The 20,554-nt window shown below is 28.8% G+C and overlaps 4 protein-coding genes across 5 annotated transcripts; 2 read left to right on the forward strand and 2 right to left on the reverse strand.

The window, feature by feature from the left end:
* The first annotated feature begins 117 nt into the window (after positions 1-117).
* LOC119684481 (SPARC-like) lies at positions 118-7,532 on the forward strand. Its single transcript, XM_038098526.1, has 6 exons — positions 118-256; positions 5,497-5,657; positions 6,057-6,150; positions 6,497-6,759; positions 6,833-7,180; positions 7,246-7,532. Exons 2-6 carry the CDS (start codon positions 5,508-5,510, stop codon positions 7,303-7,305), a joined length of 915 nt encoding a protein of 304 aa, XP_037954454.1. The 5' UTR covers positions 118-256; positions 5,497-5,507; the 3' UTR covers positions 7,306-7,532.
* Positions 7,533-10,134: 2,602 nt separating this feature from the next.
* LOC119684157 (histone H2A.v) lies at positions 10,135-12,991 on the reverse strand. The gene is made up of 5 exons (XM_038098126.1): positions 12,746-12,991; positions 12,362-12,439; positions 12,131-12,244; positions 10,380-10,550; positions 10,135-10,309 (listed from the first exon to the last, which is right to left on the reverse strand). The coding sequence occupies exons 1-5, from the start codon at positions 12,746-12,748 to the stop codon at positions 10,250-10,252; spliced, it is 426 nt and encodes a 141-aa protein (XP_037954054.1). The 5' UTR covers positions 12,749-12,991; the 3' UTR covers positions 10,135-10,249.
* A 2,511-nt stretch (positions 12,992-15,502) lies between these two features.
* On the forward strand, positions 15,503-18,210 carry LOC119679032 (nucleosomal histone kinase 1-like). Of its 2 annotated transcripts, none has more exons than XM_038091175.1 (4): positions 15,503-15,591; positions 15,850-16,232; positions 16,287-16,953; positions 17,008-18,210. In XM_038091175.1, exons 2-4 carry the CDS (start codon positions 16,002-16,004, stop codon positions 18,015-18,017), a joined length of 1,908 nt encoding a protein of 635 aa, XP_037947103.1. In that variant the 5' UTR covers positions 15,503-15,591; positions 15,850-16,001; the 3' UTR covers positions 18,018-18,210. The 2 variants fall into 2 exon arrangements, with proteins under 2 accessions (XP_037947103.1, XP_037947104.1); XM_038091176.1 differs by having other exon boundaries at positions 15,503-15,568.
* Positions 18,211-18,263: 53 nt separating this feature from the next.
* LOC119679033 (integrator complex subunit 12-like) lies at positions 18,264-19,727 on the reverse strand. The gene is made up of 2 exons (XM_038091177.1): positions 19,535-19,727; positions 18,264-19,418 (listed from the first exon to the last, which is right to left on the reverse strand). The coding sequence occupies exon 2, from the start codon at positions 19,341-19,343 to the stop codon at positions 18,450-18,452; it is 894 nt and encodes a 297-aa protein (XP_037947105.1). The 5' UTR covers positions 19,344-19,418; positions 19,535-19,727; the 3' UTR covers positions 18,264-18,449.
* Positions 19,728-20,554: the final 827 nt, after the last annotated feature.

The following is a 20,554-nucleotide window of genomic DNA, read 5'->3' on the forward strand; positions in this document are numbered from 1 at the left end:
CCATCACAGCTCATCACTTCTTCGCACACACACATATAAAATTATTCTAATACTATATATTGTATTTAATATTTTACGTTCCTGATATTGTCCAACTGATTGCTCGGTTGTCCAACTGTTTTTCAGTTGTTTGAAGATATTCGGTGCGGTTAAAACGATTGAAATCGGATCGTGCTGAAGGCGAATATTAAGAGTTTGTTTATGTTTGGCTTTCCAGACATCAAAAAGGAAATTTATTTTTAGCAGATTAATTCATGTGAGTAAAGAAAAAATTGTGCCCAATCGCATATGTTTTTCGAAATGAGTTCATATCTCCGATAAACAAACGCTATAGTAATGAGTATATCCTGCTGCACCACAAACAAATTATTTAAAAAAAAATTTTAATTTATTTTTGTTTTTTTTTTTCAAATTGTTTAAATATCCAATTTTTAATGTATATTTCGAAATGGTGAGCTCAGCTTAAATTTCTACTTGTGTTCTTAAAATGGTTCAAGTTCAACAAATTGCTTAGCATTTGCTTTAAAGTTAATTGAACTCAATTGAATGTTTGCAAATATGAAACAAATTAATTGTGTTGAAATCGTTTAAATGCAGTCGAGGTTATGGTTACACTTATAAACTTTTCACCGATATATGCAGTTGTGTGCGTCACAGTTTTATACAAAATTAAAATAAAAAAAAAACGTTTCTTAATAACTAAAACTTTATCATATAATAAATAAATATCAATGGGCGTCATGTTATGATTTCGTTAAAACTACAACAGACAACGGAGGAGTATTGGAAAAACTGATCACCAATTAAGTTAGCAATTAAAAGGTTTCATTATCAGACTTAGATTTATTTAAAGAATACTTCTATTTAAATAAAAAAATTTTTTTTTGATTAATTTATAAATTTCCTAATATTTTTTATCATTGAAGTTATTAATCGATCAGTATCGATTAACCATTGAAGTTAATCGACCAGTATCGGTCTTTATTTCTATTCAGTGTGAAAAGAATATTTAATATGAAATGAACCTTCGAAAAGCATAGCTCTGTAGTCCATTTTATTAAGAAGGACTACACCTGAACAACAAGAAAAAAATAACTGAAACCGGTTTTATAAATGAATTTTTTAGTTGTCTTTCTTTATTGGAATTTACTCTATTACCGACACCAAAAAACACAAAAGAGAATATTATATCTTATAAATATGGGACGGCTGTTGATGTCCGATGTAAACTTAAATTGACATTTTGTACTTTGCTGACATCTATCAAACTAATGGAAACCCACACTTTTTTTGGTTTAAAATAATTATCGATTATCTCAAGAGTTGAAGATAAATATTACATTTAACTTTAATTGCTCTGAATAATTAGAGAATAATTCTAATCTATAGAAACAGAACAAAGCTGGCTTTTAGGCTTTTAAGTAGATTATCTCAAAATTTTTTGTACTATAATAAAAAGAATAATTGTAATCAGGGAGGGTTAAAATCACTTCCAATAATATTAAAATATAATTCAATCCAATTACTTCATAAATCTTAAAAATATTATTTGTAAAAAATGTTATAAAGAAAGAAACCAACCATGTTGGGCCATACTCTACGCAAACCTATCAGCGGATGCCGCTCTAGAATAGAATCCGTAAGGAAGAAGAAATCACGATCGACCAAGAACTACATGTAGAAAAACAATCAACGGAGAATCGAGCAAATATTTCCGTAAAATATTTTGTGATTAGACTAAGTTCCTGCAATTTTATTTTTGGATATGTCAACAATAATAGTTATCCAATAACTTTATAGAGGTGTATCTATATTTTAAAAAAATTTAATTATATTGACTAACTCAAGAGATGAAAGAATAAATTTTTCATAACAATATTTTGTAGTTGTATTTAAAATAAGTCCAATTCCATGGCTATATACAGTATTAAAGTAATGTCTTTGAACCTTTGTGACATTGTGATAATTACACTACAAACATAAACAATTTCCGCTGATTTTTAAAAATCATTCGTATAATTTACAGAATTTTTTTATAATTTCTTGAAATGTGTTATAGAATACTCATGAAGAAAAAATTGTATTCTGTATTTTTGCTTCTACTTTAATTAGTTAAATGGTCATAAGTTATCAAAGCAAATACAGAGTGATAGAAAAAGGAATCTTGATCACAAATGACTTCTATTTATTGATATATTTTCCTATTAGTATATTTTGCTAAGCCACCGTTTCCATCACTCTTGATTAGAGTTACATTAGTCTTAATTGGTCTGTTGCACCATTATAACAGTTTTTAGTTAGACGTCGTATACACTTGATATATATGTCTGGAACTTTGCACCACATAGTTCAAACGGTATATAATAACGGTATTTCATATGTTTCTCTTTAGTTTCGACAGCTTGTTATATCTATATCTAATCTTTCTGAAAAGAATGTATAGGAGTTATATTTCATTCAATACAGATTATGCTGAACATTCACACCATGAATCGACATAATAGTATTAGCCATATATGTCTCTATATCACATCAGAGATCTTTTTTTAAATTGGTCCCTATCTCCCTTTAATATGTTTGAAATTTGTAACATTAGGCAGATTCATTTAAAGAGACTCTGCTAGACGTTTAACTACTTGTTAAATAACGATATAGACATTAATTACTTGTTAGATAACGATGTAAAATACGCTATAATGTTATAGTTTATAGTAGTTACAGGATAGTAGCAGTAGCAGTGAAAAACATAATAACATACTGTACTTTTAAAGAATGTACTATGTTTCTATTGCTGATCAGCCGTTGATTGCCATATTCAACCCTTAAAACTCGCATTTCCATTTATGACATCATAAATTTCTTTATTGCACTGTGAAATTTAAAGCCTAACAATGGGTAGTGTAGTGTACATGTTCTTCGCTTCCCTTGTCCTAAGAAAATAACGGAGCGAAATGTTGCAAAAATCTTAAAGATGCAAAAATAAATATTAAAGAAACCCAAAGATTATTAAACAATGGATTTCATTATGTGATTTATCTTCACATTGCATTCATATTTTATTATTTCTAATTTTCTTCGACATTATTTCTCCCATCTGTGGAACATATGTGAATAACATTGTTACTCTTTCACGGTTCAAAATGACCGACGCAATTTAATTATTAATTTTTTTTCTGAGTAAATAGTAATTAAATAATTTTAAGAAAATATGTCATGTTCTCAACATTTATGCCAAAAAATTGACAAAATTTTTTACTATTTCAATTTTTTTAGATTATACCTGACCTAAGGTCTTAAATTATCGCTTTGACTAACTCATACAACATTTACCGATTACATTTTCAAAATTATGTTTAGTGGTCTATACATATATATATATTTCCATAAGAATAATATTTGAATTGAATTCAGACTATTTTTTTATTCACAAATACAGAAAAGTTAATCCAGTTTCAGCGAACTACTTATCAACTAATCGCAAGCTTCCGCCAAGACTTCATATTTCTACATTCTCAAATATGAAATATTTTGTAGAAACCTTCAATGGAATATAAATGACCGAGATTTTAAAACATAAAACATTTTGTTTTTTTTTTTATTAGAACTTTTATCTTTTTTAAAAATTCTATATTAAATTTTTATGTACTTCTACTTATACATCCCAGTCAGCACATTCTACAGCTTCTGTTTTGTTTTTTCTGAATCTTTTTTCTCTTTCCAAAATCTGGACATTTGCATTCGCATTCTGTGTATGCATCACTGATCAATGGAGAATTTCGGTACTGAATATGTGTGCAGATTATTTACTCAGCCTCTTCCGCTGAGATTGAAATACTTACACATATACTGTAATGTATACAATATAATATGTATACGACTTTGTATATAGTCCATTTTTTATTATGAGTTTAGCATATGCACAATTGCAATTCTGTATATTCGTGGAATGTTATGCACTGCTAGAAACAAATACTTAGAACTACTAGTGAATTTATTCTTCACTACTAAACAGCATTTCGTATTTTTTTCTTAAACAAATTGTTATAATTACATTCTGGTTAATGTCTTCCTGAGGTTTTACTTTTTGTGGAACTCTTTGAATTTTTCTAGAATAATTAATTAAATCGAGTATCTAGTATTTTCAGGTCAGATCTATACAATATCTATATAAGTTTCATATGTCAATATTAACTAAAGAAACTGTCGATAAAATTATCAATGAAACAAAGTCGCCATAACGTCTATAGTTGGGCCTGCAGTGCGATTTCCCCATAAACACATATCTTTTGATTTACACATAATATCAATTTTCTTTCTTAGTTTTGCAAATACTTAAGATAATGGCACTTAAGCAGCTGCAACTCCATGAGTAACTGACCATCTATACTTTTTTTGCCGTCTATTTTGTTTTATTTTGATAAAACAAAGTTGCCATAACGTCTATAGTTGGACCTGCAGGGTGATTTCCCCATCAACAAATATCCTTTAATGAAACAAGGTGGGGCCTGCAGGGTGATTTCTCCATTAACAAATATCCTTTGATGGACACGTGATATTAATTTTCTTTCTTAGTTTTGCAAATACTTAAAGTAGTATCACTCAAACAGCTGCAACTCCATGAGTAACTGGCCATCTACACTATTTTTGCGAAATCTTGCCAAAGCTCAGCCAGTGTAAACGCAGTGTAATAATCAAAATGTTATTACATGTACTACTCATAACATGTACTATCTCAATTGGTGACGCCTTGTCTATAGTATTATATATAGTCTTGGATTTTAAAAGGTCAATTCATTCTACCAGCAATTAGAAAAAGTGTACTTACATACATGTTATCTCTGGCACATAATGTTTAATCCATAGTCCTAGTTATTATTTTTGGCTTATTTTTGCTTGGTGGATAGGTCAACAACAGGTTATTTCCAATTATACACCGAAAAGTCAGAATATTAACTCAAAAGAATTCAGTACAGTAAACTGTTCTGTAGACATAATTTAAAGAGTGGTATATTTTTACCTAATGATGTGGTCCAAATGACGTGGTCAATTTGAAAATTTAATTCAAATCTTAATCAAAAGAACGATTTATTTACGTTTGCTTTTGGAACCACATTATGTGTAACCCTATAGTTTTTATATATGCTGTTTGGGATATATGAAAAGTTCACTAAATAATAGTGATTGTCTGTTAATAATTTATAAAAAAACATTTGTTTCAGTGTGGTATTATTTAGAATTTAAGAACTTGTTTTAATTACAATCACATTTAGAACAGAATTATATATATATGTATGTTTAAACAAACATATCTACGAGCGCATCACTACAGTCAATTATATTACTCTCTGGATGTACTCGCATGTTAGGAAATAAGTGATTTAATTATCTATAAAAATTCTTGGAAGTAAGGGAGAGGAATAAAGCATGTCTTATCAAAATACTAATTCTGCAAACCCATAATTCAAATAATTAATAATTTTTTGTTTTTAATTTCAGTAAGCAACGTTATGAAGTGGACCTTGCTTCTTTTTTTTGGCCTTCTGGCTTTAACAACAAAAACTCTTGCAGAGGAAGATATTGATTTAGCCGATTTTGATCTGTCTGAAATAAATGACAGTGATGAGGAGCTTTTACGGGAAATTGAAGAGAAAAGTTTAGTAAGTAAAGAATGGATAAGTTTTATATGGTATTATATGAGAAAACAAGTTATGAGAAATGGATTGCTAACAGTTTAGATTATTAAAAGTGCTAAGCATTATATTTATTAATGATTCTTATTATTAAGGTCTACTAACATATATTTACATACTTTGCTTGAATTAATTTTTACACTTTTAAATCCTACTATGTAGGAATACCAGTACTATGTACTATGTACGGGTATTCCATCCCATTATTATCTATTATTTCTTCTATGTTCTGTATATGGGAACATAGATAAAGCATGGAAGAAGACAAAATGATCAGCATATATCAGAAAAAACAATTATTATAACGAAATCAAAACACGTATATATTTTTAAACAATATCTCATGTATAAAATTAAATATTTCAGAATAATGACATAAACCGTGAAAATGAAATTGCAAATAAAATAGCTGCCGACGCACTTGATGCCCAAAATAATGTATTAAATCCAGTTGTAGAAAGTAAGTAAATATAACTTTTGGAAATAATTAAAAAATTTATAATCAACTCTTTATAAATTGTATATAATATATATTACATTAATTTTACCTCTCTTTTGTTTGAAGCTGATAAGTATAAGGATATTTATGCTTAGTGCTCTATTGTGATACTGTTTTGTTTTTTGTTCTATTTTTATATTTAATTACACGTTTACGTGGTAAATTTAATACCAACTTATATTACAATAGGGGTATTCACGATTTCTCCTATAAAAATATTAAAAATTTTATTTATAAAGAATTTTTCACCTCCCATTTTTATTCCATATACGTCGTTTGTAACGGTATAATATATCTCATATTTCAGTTGATCCATGCGAAAAGATGCATTGTGGTGCTGGACGTGTATGTCAATTAAACGGTATTGTAGCTAAATGTGTCTGCATACCGGAATGTCCAGAAGAAACAGATGTACGTCGTCATGTGTGCACCGGTAAAAACGAAACTTGGCCATCTGATTGTGCTGTATACCAACAACGTTGTCTATGTGATACACATGAACCAGGTTGCAAAAATCCCGATAATGTCCATTTACACATTGATTACTATGGTGTATGTCATGAACAACAGGTATCCAAAATTAAATCATATTTGTGAATAATCACATATATACCATACTATACAATAAAATTTAAATCTTTAGGAATGCACAGAAGAAGATAAGAAAGATTTTCCACGTCGCATGCGTGATTGGCTCTTTAACGTTATGAGAGACTTAGCTGAACGTGATGAACTTACCGAACATTATATGCAAATGGAATTGGAAGCAGAAACGAATATGACACGCCGTTGGGCTAATGCTGCTGTTTGGAAATGGTGTGATTTAGACAGTAATACCGATCGTTCAATTTCACGTCACGAACTTTTCCCAATTCGTGCACCTCTAGTTAGCTTGGAACAGTGTATAGCACCATTCCTTGATTCTTGCGATTCAAACAATGATCATCGCATTACCTTAGTAGAATGGGGTGCCTGCTTGGAATTAGATGAAGTAATTACATATATATTACATATATCATGACTATTTCATATGTATACTAATACCTTATATTACAGGCTGATCTACACGCACGTTGTGATGATATACACAAAACTGTGCCACATTTGCTTGGTTAAGTCTCACTACTTAGAGGTGTAAACGGGATGTTATATATAAATCATATATTTGTCGTTAAAAATATATTTCAATAATGTGCCGCAAAAAATGTCAATGTAATTTAATAAATCTTAATGTAATTTTTTTTTTTACAAATATTTGCTTTAAACATATTGTACTAACTGTAATAAATCAAATAATGTACATATACATATATGTAGAAATATTATTCAAATAAAGTTGGAAATCATAATTCTACATATTTTAAATAATTCGTAATGACTATATAAAAAATAATTATTTCAATTTAATTTTATTATACAGACTTAACTAGAATTATTAGACTAGATAAAATAGCTTATATTAATTTACATTTCATATTTTATTTTATAGTATAAAGAAGTTAATTCTCGTCACTATCCAATGTTTCAGTAAAATAACAAAAATTTCTAAAACGAATCAAACAAATTAAAAATCTTACCAAAATCAAGCCAGTGTAGACGCTCGGGTAATTTTACAAAGTACATTTAACTATGCGTTTATACAAGCTTGCTTTTAAGCAAGATTTTTGCATAAACGCTTTTTCTCTCTCTCTTACACATATACCATAGACGCCGAGTAAGTAAGGTACTCTTAAGTGTCAATATGAGATTCTAAATTCCTATTTATATTTGAAATTTGTGGCACTGTAGCGTTAAGTCGCCACTTATATGTCAACCAGATGTCAACAAACTTTTTTAAACACTCTAGACTCAAGCAAGAAAATAATATCGAGAGGCTAATTAGTACAGATTATTAAATAATAGATATGTAAGCTAAACGTATAGTTTTTTAAGTGATCCTATAGAACTAGAACAGGTTCATCGAAAAAATTGTTAAGTTTCATTCACGATTCACAGATGTTTCCTAATCCAAACCAAATAGGTAAAAAAAATGTTAAACTTCGTCTCAATTAACTATATGGTTTCTTAGGTTCCTTATAAGTGAAATAAAATTATATATTTTAAAACTATTGAAATTCTTTATCCTTTAAATTCTATCTGCTACTTTTTATACTAAATACTATGTTTTTTTTAAGCACTTTAATTTGAATTTAAATTATTTTAAATGTTTTAAAATTAAGACCTAGTCAGACTCCTTTGTAACGAAACTTTTTCAGGACCTTGCAATTTTTTTTTAGTTTTTTCTATGTATATTTGAACTCTTCTATAGCAAATTCCTCTCTGTTACCAAATTTTTTAAGTAGGTTTTCATATTGAATAACTTTACTGTCCCAACTCTCCCAAATATTTGTCAATGAATTTGGAATAGCTGTTAGTAGCTACTGAACTATTATTAAAAATAAAATTCTATATCAAATAAGAATGACAATGTCAAGTATGACAGAGTTGTCCTCTTGTAAAATTAGGGACAGCGAATTGTATAGACTTGTCATCAATTTCGTCCACTGTGGTCTTTGAAATGGCGGCCTTCTCCGCAAAGCTCACTTGAGCGTATGAGCGACGTTATTTCTTGGTATCACAATGGGACGCCAAACTAAAGTTACTATCAAACAATTACACATCATAAACAATATGGTCTTAAAATTATACATTTATTGACGATGTCGTATATAAATGAATAACAAAACGGAGAATTTTCTATAGTTCTGGGCTGCTTGTAAAAGGGAAAGCAGAAGAATTTACGGAAACATTAAGTCGCATACACTTTATAGTAAATAATGTTTGATTAAAAAAATTTATAAAAGAGCATAATATCGGAAATTATGTTATAGTCAATACCGAAAACATTGATTGACGGTTAAGTATTTTCAATTCTTTTTTTTTAATATTAGTTATATAAATTAATACATAGTTACATGTCAAAATGCTATAAAAGCAAAAGAAATCATTTCTAACTCCTCTATAACAATAACTTCTTTACAATAAAGCGTTTTAACAGTAATATGACTTCGTTATAGATGAGTCCAACTATAAATACAAAATTAAAAAAATTTAATAGTTTTCAATATTACTAAATTTTTCAATTTTACCGCCAGGTACATGTTAACATCTTTTATTATTTTACACAAGATGTCGCAGCAACATTCTTGCATTTGCTTTTCCACACATTTCGTAAACAGATTTTGACAGTCCAACATAAACATTGATTTTCACTTCAAATACAAGTTCTTTAAGTTATATTCAAATAAAACCCTTTAATTATTCAAATTTAGAAGTTATAGATTAATTAGATGTTAAATTTTTAAAATACTAATCTAATAATAGAATATAGTGAGCAGCACATAGCTGTAATGTATATAACAGCAGCCTATGATTAAATATACTTCGATATATGACAATATCTAATGAACGAAATATTAATGACACTTTGCTTAAAAGCTGATAAGTGGTTGGATTGGTAATAAATTCTATAATCTTCATACAATAGTATTTTAGAATACCTACACTGCAAAATGAATGACCGAAATCGTACATATCGATTTCCATTACTCTTCTGCTTTATATTAAAGGTTTAAAAAGATGACGCAATCTGCTGCATTTAAAAAGAAATAACTATAAAAGAAATAAAATGATAAATGTTACTCAATATACGTAGTAAAAATAAAAGCATATTTATTTCGCAAGTTTAATCTAAACCATTTAAATTTATTTATATTATATATATATTTATAAGATCTCGAGACGAGATTTACAATTTATTAATTCATTTATATGTTAATAAAAATATAAAGATTTTTTTTTGTTAAACGTATTAAAAAAATTTATATAACAAACACAAAAATTATTAAATTATAGTCAGCTGTTTTGAAAATTACTGCTTAAGAGTACTGTTTGGAATATACAAACTTTCATGTTTATTTATGTTTATTGAAAATTTATTTTACGTTTACATTGTGTGTCATACAAATGTTGTTGATGCTGATTTTAATTGTTATAATGATAGATGAAATTAAATTTAAAATTAATAGGCTTGTGACAGCATTACAGTGTTTTTACGCTGGGGATCGGCAACGTTTTCCTCCTGTTAATCACAAAGAATAAATAGTCAATATCTATTGAAATTTTTAAGCAATTTATTAGGTTGAATTTACCTTCTTTCCAATCAACGATTTGTGGATATGTGGTATAACACCACCACCAGCAATTGTTGCTTTAATAAGGCTATCAAGTTCTTCATCACCACGAATTGCCAATTGCAAATGACGAGGTGTAATACGTTTTACCTTTAAATCCTTGGAAGCATTACCAGCCAACTCAAGCACCTAAAATAAAATAATAATTAATAAGTTTTAATTAATGAAATCCTAATATATTTTTAGAAATCAATCCTACTAACAACATATTAAAATAAAACAGTGAATCTCGGTAATATTTTCATTTTTAGGCTAATCCTATTTAACTTAAGATTTATGTAGTTCCGTATTCTAAGATTATGTATATGAGTTACAGCTCTTTTCTCAAAATATCTAAGTTAGAATCTGGAAATGTATACATTGATCACACAAACAATACACACATCATCTAACACCTACTGGTATGCAATTTTTTTTATTACTAACATAAACACTTATAACATTAAGTAGTAGTTCGTTTTTTATTTAATAATTTTCAACTTTAAATTCGATATCTAGATTTACTTATCTATATCGATATTTAGTGTATTGGAAAAATTTGAACATATTAGATTTTGCTCAAATTCATGATAAAAATTGGGGTACCCCATTTTACTTCACGGATAAATGTGTTTATAAAAACATCGATAACTCGGTGCAAATTATCGAAAAAGATCTCAAAAATTTATGTAAATGAAGTCTGTTCAAATATATATTCGTGAGGTACTGTATACGAAATTGAAAGCGAGTATATTTAATATAAACAAACTATTGCACACATAGTTAATATAACACATTTATATATTTTGAAAATAACTATTAACTAAATTAATTGTAAAAATTCTACAAGTTTGAATTTCCTTCTTTATAAAACAAATTATTAAAGATAGAATTTTATAATTACAAAACCAAATTATTAAAGATAGAATTTTATAATTATTATACAAATTATTACAGATAGAATTTTATAATTATAAAACAAATTATTAAAGTTAGAATTTTACAATTATAAAACAAAGTATTAATAATATTAAAATTTTATATACATTATTTATTTTTGATGGAGATTTAAAGTCAAAATTATAACGGAGAAACCGAAATATAAAACAAAATAAAATGCAGGATATATAGAGGAATTATACAAATATGTATACTTGTATAACGGCAGAGTAAATGAAAAAAACAAAAAATATTTGTCTAATATATATACATATATATCAATTGTAAACAATTATTTGTAAATAAAACAAAAAAAAAAACATTTGAATATATAAAAATTATATAATCGTGTGCATATAACACACATACAAATAAAGCTCTTATATAATATTGACTGCATTTTCATTTAACGCAGTGAAAATAAACAAAAAAAAAAAAAAAATTATTTAAGAAAAAATCACATTTATAATAGCTCACATTACCACAAGTGGTATGTGAAATACAGGGAAAAAAATGTTTTTTCTAAGCAAGAAAACATATTGTTGGATTAAAAAAAATGGCGGGCGAATGACGCTACAAATAAAAACGTTACACTGGAATTGTCAGTACGAAGCATAAAGTTTGCTTATGTACAGCACACACACATACAGTCTAACGAAACATAGCTGGCGAAGAATACAAAATTAAAGGGGATGAGAAAATTATAATTTTTGGCGGGCAACACTTTATCGTCACAATCTTACAAGAATTTCTAACATGTAATGAAATGTAATTTTTATATTGAGACTTACTTCAGCGGTTAAATATTCCAAAATGGCTGCGGAATATACTGCAGCAGTAGCACCAACGCGTCCATGTGAAGTTGTACGACTTTTTAAGTGGCGGTGTATACGTCCAACAGGGAACTAAAATACAAAAACATTTTCGTTATAGCTTATTGGCTACATCATACACAAGAAAAAAAAAAAAACAAAAAGCGCGCCAAAAAATTTTGAGTGCGCGTTTGGTTATGTTTATCTTACTTGTAAGCCGGCGCGAGCAGAACGAGATACTGCTTTAGCCTTTGCCTTGCCTGAATCTTTACCAGCTTTTCCTCCAGCCTTAAATATAATTAAAAATTATTAACGTAAAGCACAAACATTTAACTAACAGTTATTGTGAAAAAAAAATATCTTCCGATTCCGCGTAAACTTATAATAAATATTTATTCCCACATATTGTCTGTTTACAAAACCATCATTTTAATTATTTAATTATCACCAATTTCAATATTTGTTGGTTTTCATAAGAATTCTGAATTTCTTTGGTTTTGCGCACACGAACACACATACCGAAGCACGCTCGAACACGATTCACAATAACTGTTCTAATTTATTTTAACACAAAAACTTTCTACTGCTAATTACCATGATCAAATCAAATTTTTTTTAATATGGTTTCAATTACAAACAAATTTAAAATATTTCTTTATTCCACAATATTTAGGGATTTTAACGAATCGCCTACTTTCACGTCTGCACTCTTGAACGTATAGCTTGTAAATGATAGCAGCTCTGAAAATGAAATGAAGTATAAAGAAAATTTCACTTTTTATGTTTACATGGTTGCATTCGGTTATTAAAAGGGAAATTCATTAAAATCTATTATACAATTATATTACAAGGAAATATAGTTCGAAATATTTTATATAATATATATATCTGTTTTATACATTGCATGACGTTTTTATTTTAACTTTAAAAATGAATGAATTTGGTATGTCAAGTACTACTTTGGTTCGAAAAATATGTAAACTTGTAAATATATGTTAAGAATACTAAAATTGATTAATATACCCAATAATATAATTGTGATATAATTTAATAGAAATTCCTATTCAGAATTTAATAGAGTAATAAAAGATAATTTAAAAAATCGGCTGTAATAATTATTATCTTGAAGCTAATTTCCTGAATTGTTATATATTTAACTTTGTATACACACATGTAAACAGTTACGTCAGGTTAGATTATACCGGCGCTTCCTGGTGGATCCACTTAAGCCTATTGGCCCATTGTGTTACCGTATATAGAGGAAAAATTCAGGGTTTAAAACCACCTAGAACCTTTGGCGAAGCCTAAAATGCTATTTTGTATTAGGTCCTACATTTGGTCAAGATCCTCAAGAAAGGGAGATCCTAAAGTATTGAGTCGCTTTCGTTTATTAGTTGATAACAAATTGTACACAGAAAAACAAAAATATTTTGCAAAGCATTTTAAGCTCAGTCTATGTGTGTGCATACTTTTTAATTCATTTAATTCATTTAAAATACATAATCATGCAAACATGCGAATTCACATTGTATGCGAATTTTGTTTTCGAATTGGCACTTCTGATTCCTTGTTTTCAAAACAAAATGGATAATTTAGATGTAATGTATTTAGCGAAAAATCAGTTATTAAATTATTTAATAATTTTAAATTAAAATCATATGAAAAGGTCACCCACCTCTCAATTTCAACTTTCGATTTCCTCGAATGAATGAATTTTAAAACAAATATTTTGTCTTATTGAATGATCGCACGATGGAGACAACACATCGCGCACATAGTTTTCAGCAGATGTAACCAGTCGCATATGATTACTTATATTCCATTTGTTCGTATTAATGATTTTTTTTTTAAGCGTTTTATACAAAGTTTGTATTATGAACCTTAGTTGATAAAAGTTGATTGATTTAGTGTTTACATTATCGTTTCGGGTTTTCATTTTGAACATTGTTACATTTTTTAATATATTGATGAGCAATCAGTTGGAAACGTTATTATGGAAACAAGGGTTGTAAATAATATAAATAAATTTATAATGCCTCTACGAATAGAATAGTTCTGAAATTTAACAATTAAAAATAAAAAAAAAATATATAATTAATTAATTAATTCAATTATTCTACAGCTGGTTTATGATTTCGTTCTAATATATAAATACAGCAAGTAAAAATTGTTAATACAAAAAACTCCAGCAAAAAATATCGGAACAAAAAGTCAAGTACGGCTTTGGATCAGTTTGTTAAGGGTGCGCTGATTCTGAGCTTCACATTTGGCAGGACCCGAGTTAGATCCTGGTACTTGCAGTCTCAAAAAATAATTATTTACGAATAATTAAATACAAGAATATTTCCAAGACCACTGATGAAGGGTATTTGGCAATACTCGAAACAGCTGTATGGTCAGCCAAAAATTCAATTAATTAAATAATTTTAAAAAAAAAAAAAAAAAAAAAAAAAAAAAAAAAAAAAAAAAATTTGTTGTTGTTTCACTTCTGTTCGAAAACCTCTTTATATAAATAAATTTATAAATAATTGTTGAAAAATTTTATTACTTTAAAAAAAATGAAATAAGCTGAATAAAAATGTACACTATTTATAAAATTTTGAAAAGTCTTTCAATTGGTAATTGCAAATATTGACTATTTCAAGAAAATTTTTTTAGAAAAATTTAGAAACGATACCGATTCGCAAGTAAATACTCCTAATACAGAATTAATTAAGGCAATAAAAAACACAAAACTAGAATGATACAATTGTGTGAAACTTAAAGTCCAAGTCAAACTTCTAAATTTAGTAAATTTCAAGTATTATAAGAAATTTTAATTTCTTATAAATAAATAAATATCATTTCAATATTTCAACTCAAATATTAAATACCTTTGAAAAAGTTCAACAAATAAATCATTTTTTAAATGATTTCGTAAATAACAACACAGCCTCCACAGCAACATTACTAACTTGACACTACCAATATATTATTTTAAAAATCTGTCATTTCGCCATTTTTGTGCCAAAAACTTATCAATAACGCATTAAATTCAGCACTGTATTCAGAAAAAGATGTTAATTGAAGTCAATTTTCAGTCAAAGTTCGGAGTTTGTTGTGCCTACTTTTATATTGTAAAATCGACTTTGGTTGCTGGTTTTGCGTTCAAAGTCGATTTCTACTAACAAAGTTTATAATATGAACCCCTTATTATTTTTATTCTCTAGATTCAAACATTTGTCTTTGATATATATATCATTATATAAAAAAAAACAATCAATACTTAATGCTTGACACATGCAACACTTTAAAAATATAAGTTTTACCCAATATGCCAAAAAATTCTTTTTTATTTAAATTCATTATTAAATTAAATTTACTAAATTGAAGTGTATAAAACAATTTTGACGACAGCAATTAAAATTCGGAAATATGGTACCATAGAGTATTGCCTATCTGTTAGTTAGTTTTATATATATATATTTATTTAATATACTATATTGTATATAGATTTGAATAATAAATTTAGTGCTTAATTTCACTTTTAGACCAAACATTTTGAATTTAATATTAAATTATAAATTATATATACATAATTATTATTAATATTATTAATATTATTAATATATTATTAATATTATTATTAATATATCATATATGTATGTATGACAAATGTTACTAATTTACATCACTTCTGTATATATTACTCTTTTTAGAATACAAAGCAACACTTTTTTGTAAAAAATTTCCCAACGGTTAACAATTCTTCTAAGGGAAATTAAAATCAAGCGCGTATTAACGCGCCGGTATAAATTTTGTTATTATTAGACTGTATACATAAAAGTTTAAACATAAATATTTACGATCAATGCCGAGACCACAAAAGCAGAAAAAAGATGGAGGAGTTGCTGTTAAAAAACCAGCCGCTAAGCGGAACAAATTATATGCCATGCCAGAAAGTATTGCAGAAGGAACTGAGCTCACAGATTTAACAAAGACGAGATGGTGTATAGGAAAGTCGATTGGGACTGGCGGATTCGGTGAGATATACACCGCCGCTAAAGTTGGAGAAACAAACTATGACTACGTAATTAAATGTGTAAGTAGTGCTACAATTTTCTACTAAAATACAAGCTGAATGCGTGTTTTCTAGGAACCTCACGAAAATGGGCCCCTTTTCGTTGAAATGCACTTTTATATGCGCAATGCCAAGTTGGAAGATTTACAAAAATATAAGCGGACACATGGTTTAAAAAATTTAGGTATGCCTTACATGCTTGGAAATGGTTCAGAGGAATTGAATGGCATAAAACATCGATTTATTGTTATACCACGATATGGCAGTGATATAGAAAAACATATTAAAGCGAATGGAGGTCGATTGCCAGAAGGCACAATATATCGCATTGCTTTACAAATGCTTGATGTTTACGAATTTGTGCATACGTGTGGTTACATACATGCTGACTTAAAAGCCCCTAATATATTATTAGGATATGGTAAAAATGGAAATTCTCAAGCTTATTTGCTAGACTATGGTTTAGCATCTCGATTTACTACGAAAGAGTTTAAACCAGATCCAAAAAAAATGCATAATGGCACTATTGAATATACATCCCGTGATGCTCATCAAGGTGTTGCAACAATGCGTTCTGACTTAGAAATTTTAGGATATAATTTGATAGAATGGATGGGCGCTAAGTTGCCATGGGTGCAGGATAAACTGTTAGCTGCTCCAGCTAAGGTACAAAAATCTAAAGAAGATTTTTTTTTAAATTTGGATAAAAGTTTAAGTAAACTATTTCCTAAAGGAGTGTCAGGTAACACATATGAAATACTTTGAGTGCAATATATAAAATTTATTTTTAAAATAGTTCCCATTGCTGAATATATGAAAAATGTTTGCAAAATGGAGTATAATGATAGGCCGGATTATGACAAATTCCGTAAAATATTCTTGAATGGTCTGAAAACATTAAAAATTTCAAATCAAGGAGATTTGGAGTTTAACTTGAAAACTACCACGAGTAAGAATGAAAAGCAAACAGCAGGCAAATCACGCAAAAATAATCGGAAAGATGACTCAACAATATTAAATACAACTGATGATGTCGACTATGCTAGTGAAGACGACGATACTGATGTCATATTTGTGAAGAAAAAAAATCCAGTAAAAGTTGCACCAACTGCAAAAGAATTAAAAACTATAAATATAAAAAGTGGAAAAGAAGCACCAACAAACATATTGCCAAGAAAAAGAAATTTAACACCTTCTCCATCCAAACACAAAATATCACCAAAAAATGTAAATACCAACACAGCAAGAAGGTATTCTCCTAATAATAAGAGAACTATTATTTCAACACGAAACACACCAAACAGCAGTTTTAGTGATTCCCCTATAAGTGTGCCTTCACGTACACCGACTCCAAGAAAACCAATACACCACATTCCAACTGCTGGTACAAGTAATGGTCAAAGCAGTTCTTTACGTCCTAAAGGGTCAACACCGATATCAGCGCGCGCTAATATTAATTTAAGTCCTGCAATTTCAATGACACGTTCATCTGCTCGTCCCGGTAAAACAATAATTAATGATAATTTAACGCCCAATATAAAAAGCAGTAAAACATATGAATTTAATTTTGAACTTGATGTTAGTGTTGATGCTAATGTTGTAGTTAATGTCAAACGCAAGAAAAAAGGTATTAAAACCGAATCCACAAGCACACCAAGGACGAACAGTGACCCTTTGAAGGCATCTGAGGGGTCTGATTCTCCAGCAACTCGTGTTAAAATACGTAAACTAGCTGACGATGGTGGCAGTCCTCGGACGCCAGTTGTAATGTTGAAAAAATCGAAGCGCGTTGTTTCGCCTCGTTAGGCATTTATTTATTGAATTTCCGAAATATATGACCATTTAGGCTTAAATAAGATAGAAAGCATTATAATGATCACATTTGCGTGCGAAATTACTATTTGTTTTCAGTGTTATATTTAATAATTTTTTTACTTGTTATTAATAAATTTATTGAAGTTTGTATAAAGAATTGGAAGTTTAGAAATGGCTTTCGATCTTATTTTTTATATTCTATCCTTAATTATTGGTATTAATAAAGTACTTACGAAATAAGTCTAAAGCTTTTTTTATTTATGCATTTGTACAAAAATTATAAGTATTCTAAATGAAGTATTTATAATACGAGGCTCAGTGAAAAATATCGGTGGCATTAGGCAAACTAACAATTGTCTTCATTCTTACATTGCTACACATATGTACACCGCAAATATTTGCTGTAAGGTTGTTTCAATTACATTATTTACTAGATTTACGCTTGCTGCTCTCGTGATGTTTAGATTTTGATTTGCTTGAGGAAGAATGTGAAGACTTTTTAGAAGATGAGGAACGCTTTTCGTCTGCACTTATTACATTTAAAGTTGGCGTAATAACACTCTTCGAGCCATTTGTAGATGACGAACTCTTATGATGATGTTTACTGCTTGTTGATGAAGAGGTTTGTTCTTGTTTATAAAAGGGCGACGACGAATTAGACGATGAAGAGGATCGAGATGACGTAGATTTAATTTTTGCAACCAATGGTATTGGATCTTCGGGTATAACTACAAAACCTGCTGCTTTTGATGTTGTTGGCTTACTGCAATTATTGCATTGCCATATTGATTCTTCTGATGCCTCTTCATCACTGATTGGCGGCTTATGGCATTCTTGATGGTAGAGCGCACCACACATTGAACATTCGCATAAGCGATTTGTGGCGGTAAACATCATTTCGCCACAAACGCAACAGTTTAAATCACCAAACTCTTTTAAATTACCATCATCTTCAGTGCTTGTTAAGAGTGCACTACCAACTAGGCCACCACCATCTTCAGAATCAATAATTGTATCCGGTGAATCTGAAATAGTTTTTGTTGGCGAATTAATTAAATTAATAACTTCAGTTTCTTCGGTAGGCTCTGTTGGTAATTGTAATTGTGGAGGTGGCGTAACTGCACGTCCTGGAAAATTGATCTCATCATCTAATTGCTTCTTGGTTAAAGTGTTACAAATCATTTTTTCTGTTCCATACTGCTGTCGAATTAGTTCATCAATCATCTCTCGTAATTCTGTTGCCGAATTTGGATGACTGGAATACAATAGTTTAACACCTCTCTTATAAATTTGTTCAACATCTTCTGTGACTGACATTTTTAAGAAATATACAAACAAATCCAAATTGATATTAGAATACGTTGTTAATAAAATCAAATGTTACCACGGGAGCTGCCAAAATATAAAACACAATTATTTATTTTATGTCAGGATTATATATTTAATTTAAATAACTTACTTTATTTGCAACACAAAATGTAATTGCTTAATTAAATGGTTTTTATTACCTTTACAATTTCATTCACAAAATGAGCCTTAAATTGACAGTTCTGAGCTGATATGAGATCTCATCTGGTGCGCTTGTTGTCACAATTACAATTATAAGCGTGCTTTCAATTATGTTTGACGTCATATGATATATACCTCATATTGTCCAGTTAAGTACAATAGTCTAAACATAAGGGGTATTCACTCTCTCTTGCAAACTCATTGCAAGGTGCACGAAATGCACAGATTGTACGAGAATGCAAATAACAACAACAAAATACACGCACAAAATTTCGTGCAATTGCGTGCAATCTTCCAATGCTGAAACCTATGTATATTTGCTTGCAACAAACCAGAAATGGCGGAAATCAGCTGTTTTGTCATTTGTTGCTTCTCATTTTTAAATTTGAATTGACTGTTAGTAAAATTTCGAGATATGTTAATCTATGGCTATGCTATATACATGCGTTTCGTTCAATAATTTAAATCGATGTGACCATTAATTAAGTTTTCACAAATATACTATTATATACATATACATTTGTGAATTAATTTATCTATTTATCAATTTCAGCGAAACTTACGAAAATTTGTTCACATTTTGAACTATTGAATGAAGTGTTTGGACGCATGTCTAATTTTGTACGGAAACATTGCCATAGCCACCAACTAGTTCTGCGCTAGGCAACGAAGTTTTTTTTATTGAATCGTCTGCAGACAACACATCATCCAGCTCTGCACCGAAAGTCGTGCGTTCTGCTGTGCAAAACCCCACTACCCCCCTCGATAAAAAATATAACAAATAACAATAATAAATTAAGAATTAGTTATATTTTTATTATACTAATTATTTTTATATTATATTATTATTACATATATCTCCAACAACAAATAATGTAGCGACTTTACGAATAGCCGCATTTTCGCCTGATGAACCCAAACGATATAAAACAATAGCAATCCTTAATAGTTTATTAGTGAGACTATTAAGGAAAATACGTTCCAATTTACTCTAAGCATCTGATAAAAACGGCCTTCAT

Source organism: Teleopsis dalmanni, chromosome 2, assembly GCF_002237135.1.
Source record: "Teleopsis dalmanni isolate 2A chromosome 2, ASM223713v2, whole genome shotgun sequence".
Classification (NCBI taxonomy): domain Eukaryota; kingdom Metazoa; phylum Arthropoda; class Insecta; order Diptera; family Diopsidae; genus Teleopsis; species Teleopsis dalmanni.

Coding starts and splice junctions, on each gene's coding strand:
- LOC119684481 (XM_038098526.1), top strand. CDS start 5,508: ATGAAGTGGACCTTGCTTCTTTTTTTTGGCCTTCTGGCTTTAACAACA. Junction 5,658..6,056: donor AAATTGAAGAGAAAAGTTTA/GTAAGTAAAGAA, acceptor TAAATATTTCAG/AATAATGACATAAACCGTGA. Junction 7,181..7,245: donor CCTGCTTGGAATTAGATGAA/GTAATTACATAT, acceptor CTTATATTACAG/GCTGATCTACACGCACGTTG.
- LOC119684157 (XM_038098126.1), bottom strand. Junction 12,245..12,361: donor CTGCTCGCGCCGGCTTACAA/GTAAGATAAACA, acceptor TTTGTATTTTAG/TTCCCTGTTGGACGTATACA. Junction 10,310..10,379: donor AATCGTTGATTGGAAAGAAG/GTAAATTCAACC, acceptor TGTGATTAACAG/GAGGAAAACGTTGCCGATCC.
- LOC119679032 (XM_038091175.1), top strand. CDS start 16,002: ATGCCGAGACCACAAAAGCAGAAAAAAGATGGAGGAGTTGCTGTTAAA. Junction 16,233..16,286: donor ATGACTACGTAATTAAATGT/GTAAGTAGTGCT, acceptor CGTGTTTTCTAG/GAACCTCACGAAAATGGGCC. Junction 16,954..17,007: donor ATTTCCTAAAGGAGTGTCAG/GTAACACATATG, acceptor TTTTTAAAATAG/TTCCCATTGCTGAATATATG.
- LOC119679033 (XM_038091177.1), bottom strand. CDS start 19,343: ATGTCAGTCACAGAAGATGTTGAACAAATTTATAAGAGAGGTGTTAAA.